This window comes from Marmota marmota, unplaced genomic scaffold (assembly GCF_001458135.2).
Source record: "Marmota marmota marmota unplaced genomic scaffold, marMar, whole genome shotgun sequence".
NCBI classification, from domain to species: Eukaryota; Metazoa; Chordata; class Mammalia; order Rodentia; family Sciuridae; genus Marmota; species Marmota marmota.
The window spans coordinates 6,709,801-6,719,421 of NW_026000205.1; the positions used below are offsets into that span (position 1 = coordinate 6,709,801).

General features: G+C 43.0%; 1 protein-coding gene and 1 non-coding gene across 6 annotated transcripts in view; one reads left to right on the top strand and one right to left on the bottom strand.

The window, feature by feature from the left end:
- Window positions 1-342: 342 nt before the first annotated feature.
- The window catches only part of Ceacam1 (CEA cell adhesion molecule 1), a 20,153-nt gene continuing 10,874 nt past the window's right edge, over window positions 343-9,621 (bottom strand). For 2 of the 5 annotated variants that reach the window (XM_048790842.1, XM_015496801.2), the window contains 4 exons: window positions 4,948-5,083; window positions 3,972-4,024; window positions 3,296-3,327; window positions 343-2,205 (listed from right to left, as the gene is read on the bottom strand). In XM_048790842.1, coding sequence (XP_048646799.1) covers window positions 2,083-2,205; window positions 3,296-3,327; window positions 3,972-4,024; window positions 4,948-5,083 — 344 coding nt within the window. In that variant the 3' untranslated portion in view covers window positions 343-2,082. The other 3 variants (XM_015496802.2, XM_048790841.1, XM_048790840.1) reach the window with 3 other exon arrangements.
- Trnaa-ggc lies at window positions 2,415-2,489 on the top strand. The gene has a single exon. It is a non-coding gene; the product is annotated as a tRNA-Ala (tRNA).

Below are 9,621 nucleotides of genomic sequence, written 5' to 3' on the forward strand. Positions count from 1 at the left end.
TTTGGGGAGCGCCTCGTGAGTGACAGTTGTATTCCATCCCTGATTCACTGGAGATGCCTAGATGGTGAGTGTCACTTGCCCCTAAGGAAGAGGCCAGGAGATCTGTTACTCCTGATGGCATTTCCTCTCCCAGAGGAAGATCCACATTCCTTCCAGGCAGGTTAGAACGTGACCTGTGGCTCCCAGATGTGCTCACTTTGTTAGCAAATATGCAAATGAATTTAGCTAATTCTGATCGCTGCATCAGATACCCGTTGACTTAAAAATAGGTGTACCCACGGGCAATCTTTTCTGTCTGCAAACTTGCGTTGTCTAAAGTAGTACCAACCACGAGACAGCATATGAAAGTCTGATACATGATTTTTTTTATTATAAATATAGAGCAAATTTTACAAATAATTCAGAAGTGGCCTTAGTCTGGCAAAATTAAATAACCCAGCACAGGATGGATGAGGGAAACTATATACAGTCTCTGTCAGGGCTGGAAATCCCTGAAGAGGTACCTGAGTAGGAGAATTCCCAGTGAATTCTCTTGGAGGAGGCCTGTTAGGCAGAGCAGGAGATCAAGCAGCAAATATCAAATACAACCTTTCCCTTCATAGCCCCAAAGAGAGTCCATCTGTGTAGCAGAAGACTGCATGAGAAGCACATTTGCCTTTCCTTTTCCTGTCTTTCATTTTTATCTTAAGACACATGGGGACTCATTGACCCTATGTGAGAAAAGATAAGTTTCAGAGCAGAAAATCCAGGGCCAGCTTATCCCCCACTATGGCCTAACCCCCTCTCACAGCCCTTATGTCCCAAGGGCACTAGCACCAGTGCAGCTTTCTGGGTCATGAACCATGCCATTGGTATGAGCAGTGGTGTTCCCTTTAGAGGCTCCCATTTTTTAAGGACCAAACACACCCTAAGGGACGCCAGCAGACAGGGACAGAACACACGGGCAGAAACATGGAGAAGGAGCTGGTGACTTGTCCATTCCTGGCACGAATGAGGAAAGCCTCTTCTTGTTTTCTATTTGGAGCTCTTGTCAAAAAAGCCACAGAGGCTTCTGGCCAAGGGCTGTTGACATTTTGGTGGCTTCTTTAACCTCAGGCGGTCTGATCAGCCTACACAGCTAAGCCCAGTAAGAATAATTCCATTCACATAAGTAAGCAGTTACAAAGATTAAAATGGTAGAAAGTATCAGAAAAGGAGGAAAAAAAACTCCCAATACCCCCCAATTACACATTCTTTAACAATAATTTAAATAATTTATGAAGAGTAGCTCTCTACTCCTTTTCCAAGTTCTCAGCAGGTTGTCTATGAAAAGCTTTCTTTCCCCCCTGCAAAAGCTATAATCTCTTCTTTTCTGGGCACTTCCTTGAATAACACCCATCCAGATATTAAAGGCATAGGTGTGATTTTTGCATTTTTTTTTTTTTTTTTTAGGAATCACCTATGGACCTTGGCAGATATTTTTCCAGTTGTTTCTGGTGGGTTCTCTGGAAACATTTCTGCCAAAGGGCTTAGGTGGTATTCTAGCTAAGCAGCAAGGTGCTCAGACCCTGGTCCTGTAGGTAAGCGACCCTGACAGTGGACAAAGTTATAGAATTTCCCAGGTCACTACTGGTTATATATTAGATTTTCCTGTGGATGGTGGGTTTTGGAGAGAATGGAAAAGCCACTACTACTGCTTTTACTTTCTCTCTCTCTTTTTTTCTGGCATAAGCAATTAAGTGGAAAAGGACATAACTCTCAAGGTTATGGAAAATTCAGGTTAGAATCTGACAGGTCAGGACTGGGTTGGGAAGGAATTGGTACACTCTGGATAAGTAAATTTAAAACAAGTCTAGGTCAGGAAGCCCGGAGGGACAGGAAGGTCCTTCAATTCTCTCCCAAAGTCTACTTTGCCAAATTTCAACAAGAAGGAAGATTGGTGTGCCCGAACACTCCCGGATATTCTTTCCATTTGTTGACACAGAAGGGAGGTGTGTAATGGGGTGGGGAGGGACTTCTTCCCCCCTCCCCCTCAAGAGATCTCCTAGTGAGGGTGCTGAGACTTGGAGCACATCACCAGTGCAGCGAGCAGAACAGGTTGCATTACTTCTTTTTCAATTCAGAGTAAACAGTTTCTGTGGCTGTCGGGGACAGGGAGGTGGGTGAAGTTGGTTGTGTTGGTTCCTGGATGTTGAAGTTCAGAGAAGAATAAGCAACATCATCCCCCTGGAAAGTAGAAACAGCAATCAGCTCAGTGTCACAGGTCAGAGTGTCACCCTGGCTGATGGGACTCAACCGCACTGCGTGGCCACCTCTTCTGGACATTTAGCTTTGGCAGGGGACTTTGGTACTGGTTTTCTGCTTGCTAGCATCCTCATGAATAATGGTTAGAAGAGGCGGATGACGGTGTTGATACAATGGAATACCATACCCCGGCAGTGAGAATGTGGCTCAGTGGTAGAGCACTTGCCTGGCATGCTGAGGCCCTGGGTTCGATTCCCAGCATTGCAAAAATAAAAATAAAAATTAAAAATAATAATAAACCACAAATATGTACAATTGTGGATGAATTGTCTCACAAGACAATGCTGAATGAAACCAGATGCATAAGGGATATGCTGCACCCTGATTTCCAGTGCTCTCAATCTGGGCAGAGGTCTATCTTGTAGGGAAATGACTAGAAGGATTCTTCTTGGGGGCAAGGAGATGGCCACAGAGTGTCTGGATTCGGGTACTGCAGACATGGGTGTGTTCCCCTTGTGAAAGATCACGTGTGGTAAAAATCACTTATGACTTCAGTACTTTTCAGTATTCGTGTGCACTCAATTGAAAGGTTAAGATGAGAAAAATTCTGTAAAAATGATTATAAAATAAAGGAGCCAGACCTCAGATCCATTAGAATGGAAACTCCCCTTTGCTAGTAAGAGCAGGACCTGTTTGAAGTAGGCATAGGAGAAGGATGGGTGCCTTCCTTGTGCTGGGAAGTGTATGGGGTGTTTTATGTACTTAACTCCTTAATCCTTTTAGCTTATTGAAGTGGGCAGAATGCCCATTTTACTGGTGAGAAAACTGAAGATTAAAGAAGTTAAGTAACCTGTCAAGGGTGCACAGAGCTGAGAGTTGCCACCAGGATTTAAACACAGGATGGGGACAACTGCAAAGGACATATTCTCGCCTTGGGGTGGACTCTTGACTAACCAATATTTCTTTGTTGCTGCATTGAAGAACTTAGACCCAGACTTGGTCTCACATTTTGTCCCCAAGAATACTCCGTTCTCTCCAGGGGAACATGAGCCAGCAAACGGACTGTGCTTACCTTGTCAGGAGAGTGGTCAGAGGGGCCCAGACCTGAGGAAACAAAAGAGGAGTTACCAACCAAGGGAATGCGGAGCTGATGAAGGCCTTGCGCTTCTACCTGAAGGAGGTGGCAGGCCGTGGTGGTTGGGGGTGGGGAGCTGAGGGAGGTGGCCCACCATCCATTAAGGAATCTGCTTCCCTTGGGGTCTGTGGTTCAGACCCAGCACACTAGTACCAGAGGAAGACGGGTGGAGCCAAGGAGGCCTCTGTCCACCCCGTCTACCAGCTCTCAAGGCTTGATTTTTCGCACAGATGTGTTTCTCAGTAACATGCTCCCGTGGCAAGGAGGGACGTTGAGACCCGCAGCACCCAGCACACTCACAAGACAAGGAAAGTCTCACCAAGGGAGAATAAATGCCCACATCCCTAGTAGAGCAGGAAGGGAAGGAGGGAGGGGGGAGGGAATGGCTCCTGGAACTGTGGTTGACTCAGGCCTGCCTAACCTGTCTCAGGGGCCAAGTCTCAAGACACTGTTGTGGCTGGGAAGGGTGTGAGAACCTATGCCAATTTCGGGTTGGGCAGTGGAGACCTCCTCTGTCAGAATTCAGAAGGGACGGAGTGGCCTGTGACTGTGGCATTTCCTGCAGGGCACACATGAAGCAGACGGTTCTCACTGGGCGAGTGGCTTTACTTACTGTGGTTGGAGGCTGAGGGTATGTGCTCTGTGAGATCGTGCTGGTCGCTTGCCCTAAACAAATATCAGACACTGTGACTGCTATTCCCAAGCACAGGACCTTTGCTCCCTGAGTTAGGAAGGACACGGTTAGCAGAAAATTCTTTGGCGATCCTTGATGTCCATTCACACTGGGTTGGTCCTGCTGACCCTTTGAGGACCTCAGTCTTCAACATAACCACTATTCCTTTGGTGCTTACTCCTTTCCTGTTTGCTGGATGTTCACACTTTGGTCTATTTTTTTTTTTTCTCTTCTTTTTCTGGTGCTGGAGACCAAACCCAGTACAAACTACCACTGAGCTACATCTCCTGCTGCACAGTTCTATTCTTTTCTTTCTTTCTTTTTGGTACCAGGGATTGAATCCAGGGGCACTTAACCACTGAGACATATACCCAGCCCTTTCTATTTTTTATTTTGAGACAGGTTGCTTAAAGCCTTCCTTTAAGTTGCTGAGGCTGGCTTCGAACCCATGATCCTCGATTCTGGCTTATCGCCCCCCCCCACTTTATTTATTGTCCAAGAGGACTTTGGTTCTTCCCACTTTCTCTTAGATTCTCCTCCTGTCCTTTCCTTCCCATCTCCAGCTGCTGTGGCGGACAGAGCATGTAATTTGCTTTCTCCTAATAATACTCCTTTCATTTCTTCCTGTGTTTTCCTTCTTGGACCTTGGCTTCCTGATGGGGGATGACAGGGGAACATAATCAGATCTGTTCCTCCAAACTGGATGGGGATGGGGATAACCATGTCCAAGAGGGAGGGCAGGGAGCAGGAAGGCAGGGAGAGCCACCACCCACAGGAATGAGTGCCGAGAAGGAGGAGTTCAGGAAAGGGAAGGAGATCCAGTCCCAGAGATGGAGGTAAGGTAAAGAAGTCTTCCCCTCTCCCAAGCGTGGCAGTTGGCCTTGGAGAACATGGAAGAGGAGGAAAGGCACCATACCCGCCAGTCTTCCTGAAAAACAGGAAATACCCCAGGCCTGCTATCAGCCCCACTCCAGCCAAGACTCCAATCACGATGCCGGCAATGGCCCCAGGTGAGAGTGGTTGGTTGATGTTGTTATCTCCGCCTGGGCCAGCTGTTAAGAAAAGAGAAGAAGAAATGAAAGTGAAGTGATTTTACTGAGGGAGTGCTTTGGGGAACGCCTTGCACCAAGTAGTCTCTGTTCCTTGAGGGATGCATTTCTGTGGAAGGTGCTGGGAGGTGATCAGCATACTATATCCTCACAATCCTTCCTCCACTCCCTGTTTCTGGTTGGTGATTGGTCTCCTTTCAATTCCATGCTGCCCTGTTGGCAGTCATTTGAAGGCGTTGGAAACCTGGGAAAGGCAGTTGCTATTTTTGTACGACTGCCAACCCTTTCAGGGTTGCATTTTCCCTTGGCCTCGCAATTGTGGCAGCCACGATTATGTGCATCTCAGGTCTCCGGAATGGACAGAAAGCCCAGATGGGAGCACTCCGAATCCACCTCCATGTGTGCAGGAGTCCCCGCTTCCCACGGCCCCCTGTAGAGTTGGAAAGGAAGCCCAATTTTGCAAGATGAGGTTTTCCCCTGATGGGTGAGTCTTGAGAACTCCCCACTGGCCTTGGAGAAACTCTTTAGAACCCCACTGCCTCCCAACACTTCCTCCTCCTCCTCCCAGCCTCCTCCCGGGGATCAGCTCTGCCCTGTGGTCTGAGGCCTTTCCCAGGCTCCTCTCTTGTTCCACTTTCCTAACCCTAACCCTAACCCTAACCCTAACCCTAACCCTAACCCTAACCCTAACCCTAACCCCCTCCTGGCTGCATCTCAGGAGATGAAAACCAACACCAGGCTCAAAAGTCTGCACTTAACTTCCTTCTTATCTTTCCCATGTTTGGGCAGTAACCAAGTCCCGGTGGTTTTGTTTTTTGTGTAACACGGCCCCCCCGCCCATATATAATACTTTTTGCATCTGTTTCTTCTTTATTTCTGCAGCAACTATTTTAGGTATAGCCTTCACCAGTTAACTCAAGGCTGATGGCTAACGCTACTGTTGTCTACCGGTATGGAGACCCTGTGCTAAATACTTGGTATGTATCTCATTTGATCTACACTATAAGCTTGTCAAATAGCTGGGCACAGTGGCTCAAGCCTGTAAACCCAGTGATTGGGACCCAATCGCGGCAGGAGGATCTCAAATTGGAGGCCAGCCTTACAACCTAGTAAGACCCTGTCTAAAAAAAATTAAAAACAATGCAACAACAACAACAGACCAGTGGCCTGTCAGATAGACATTATTTCCATTTTATGAATGAAAAAACTGAGACTCAAAGTGGTGAAAAGGCTTACTTAAATTCATGTGGCTAATAAGAGGTGGATCTGGCTACCTGACCTTGAGGCTAAGGGTGATAGTAGTAATAGAAGCTAACATTTATGGAACATTTCTTCTCTGTGTGGCATTTTGCTGAAAGGTAAATTGATTATTATATTCAATCTTTAAATTGAATACCATGAAGCAAGTACATTTTTGCAGTTTTCAGTTGAGGAATCCACGGCTCAAGGAAGTTAAGAATCTTGTGCAAGAAGAATATAGGTATAAATTCTTGCATTGAAAAAAGATCTCAAATCAACAATCTAGCTTTATAACTTGGATGTAGAAAAGAAAAGGAACAAATTAAATCCAAACCTAGTAGCATGAGAAAGCACAGATTAAAGATGAATAAATTAAAGACTAAAAAAAAAAGGTAGAGAAAATCAGTGAAATCAAAAGTTCTTCAAAAAAGATGAACAGAATTGACAACTTTTAACCAGATTAAGGAAAAAAAAAGAGAGAGAGAGAGGATTCAAGTTACTAAAACTAGGAGAGAAATTGGAGACATTATTATTTCTTCTTTAGAATAAGAGTACTTGATAATCCATACTAATTTTAGGGTAGATTTTTCAGTTCAATAGATGGTGTGTCACCAATTGGATAATCTAGATGAAATGCAAATTCCTACAAACACAGGATCATGAAAAAAGAGAATATCTGAACAGATTTCTAACTAGTAAGGAGACTGAATCAGTAAGGGCACTAGCCAACTGTGTTGGTGCCCATTGGTAAGCCCAGCTATTTCAGAGGCTGAGGCAGGAGGATTTTAATTTCAAAGCCAGCCTGGGCAACTAGGAAGACTCTGTTTCAAAGATAAAAACAAACAAACAAAGAAATCCAAAACTTTTAAAAAGTACTGATGAAATTTAACATCTCTTAATACTAAAAATCACTCAAACTGGGACTAGAAGAAAACCACCTCAGTATAGTAAAGGCTGTATATGGAAAGCCCAAGCTGGCATTGTCCTCCATGGAAAAAGGCTAAAAGCTTTCCCTCTATATCAGGAAAAATACAAGGATGCTTGCTTTTACCAGTTCTATTCAACTTAGTATTAGAAGTCTTATCCAGAGCAATTAGGAGAAAGAAAGAAAGAAAGAAAGAAAGAAAGAAAGAAAGAAAGAAAGAAAGAAAGAAAGAAAGAAAGAAAGAAAGAAAGAAAGAAAGAAAGAAAGAAAGAAAGAAAGAAAGAAAGAAAGAAAGAAAGAAAGAAAGAAAGAAAGAAAGAAAGAAAGAAAGGAAGGAAGGAAGGAAGGAAGGAAGGAAGGAAGGAAGGAAGGAAGGAAGAAAGAAAAGACATCTTAGAAAGAAGTAAAATTTCTGTTTGCAAATGACATTAACTTATATGTAGAAAATCCTAAAGATTCCACAAACTGTTAAGACTAATAAGCAAATTCAGCATAGTTGCAGGCTAATGAAATCAATATGCAATGTAACAACCATGTATTTCTACATACTAATGATCCCAAAGGAAACTTTAAAAAAATCCATTTATAAGAGCATCAAAAAGAATGAAATATGTAGAAATAAACTTCACCAAGGTGGTCAAAGATTTTTACCCAGAAAACTACAAAACATTGCTGGGGAGAAAAAAAGATTAAAGAAGACATAAATAAATGGAAAGACATCCTATGTTCATGATTTGGAAGACAATATTGTTAAGATGACCATACAACCTAAAGTGATCTATACAGTCAATACAAGTCTGCCAAAGTCCCACGGACATTTTTTTGCAGAAATAGAAAAATCTATCCTAAAAATTCATATGGATTATCAAGGGACCCCAAATAGCCCAAACTTGCAAGACTCAATATTTAGTACGATACTACAGTAACCAAAAAAGTATGCTACTGGTATAAAGAAAGACATACAGATTAATATAATTTTTTATGTGTTGGGAACATTTGAAATCATCTTTGCTAGATATTTTGAAATTTAGAATTAATTGTAGTCAAGCACAGACATCCTACTGTGCTATAGAACATTAGAAGTTATTCCTTCCATCTAACTACACCCCTGTGGCCAGATGATTTTGATGAGGGTGCTAATACTGTCCAATGGGGAAAAGGATCTTTTCAATAAATGATGTTGAGAAGATGGATATCCATACAAAAGAATGAATCTGAAGGGCTGGGGTTGTGGCTAAGTTGTAGAGCGCTTGCCTAGCATGCACTGGGTTCCATCCCCAGCACCACATAAATAAAACTAAAAAACAAGCATTTATTAAAACAAAGAAGTATATATTTTTTTAAAAAGAATGAATCTGAGTCTTTGTCTAATATCATCTTCAAAAATTAACTCCTAATGGATCAAAGATCTAAATGTAAGAGCTAAAATTATAAAAATCTTAGAAGAAAATGTAGTATGAATGCTTCATAACGTTGGCTTTGACAGTATTTTCTTAGCTATGACAACAAAAGTATTCATAATAACAAAAACCAGATAAATTGGACCTCATGAGAGCTGAAACATTCTGTGCATCCAAGGACATTATCAACCACATAATCCAGGAATTCCACTTCCCAATACAGGCACAGAAGGAGTTGAAATAGTCTGTCAGAGAGAGCCAAACCCCCACGTTCATGCAGCATTGCCAATAGCCAAGTGTCCGTCAATGGATGAACAGATAAAGAAAAGGTGGCATATGTTCACAGTGGAATGCTGGCCAGCCTTTCAAAAAAAGGGCATTCTATCACTGTGACAACACAGGAAGTGAAATAAACTGGGAACAGGAAGTGGGATCCTGCAGGATCTCACCTGTATGTGGAATCTACAAATGTTGAATTTCTAGAAGTAGAAAGCAGAATGGGGGTTACCAGAGACTGCGTGGTCAAGGAGGTCAGAGGGTTTGAAGTTTCAGATAGACAAGAGGAATATATTTTGAGATCTACTGCTCAGCAGGATAGGAAAGTTCTGGAAACAGACAGTGATGATGACTGAACAAGAATATGAACCTGGTTAATGCTGCTGAATCATACGCTTCAAGGGGGCCAAGATGGCAAATCTTAGGTTGTGTGTATTTTACCACACACCAAAAAAAAAAAAAAAAAAAAAGTGAACAGAAAAGAATCTTGAACCAGGCACATGGCGCACCCTGTAGTTTTGATACTTGAGAGGCTGAGGCAGGAGGATTGCAAGTTGAGATCAGCCTGGGCAACGGAGCCAGAACTTGTCTCAAAATAAAAAGGGATGGAGATTTAACTTGGTGGTAGAGTACTTGTCACTTTTGCCACTTGCCTAGTCCTAGTCCAACCCTCAGTACTGTCAAAAAAAAAAAAAAAAAAA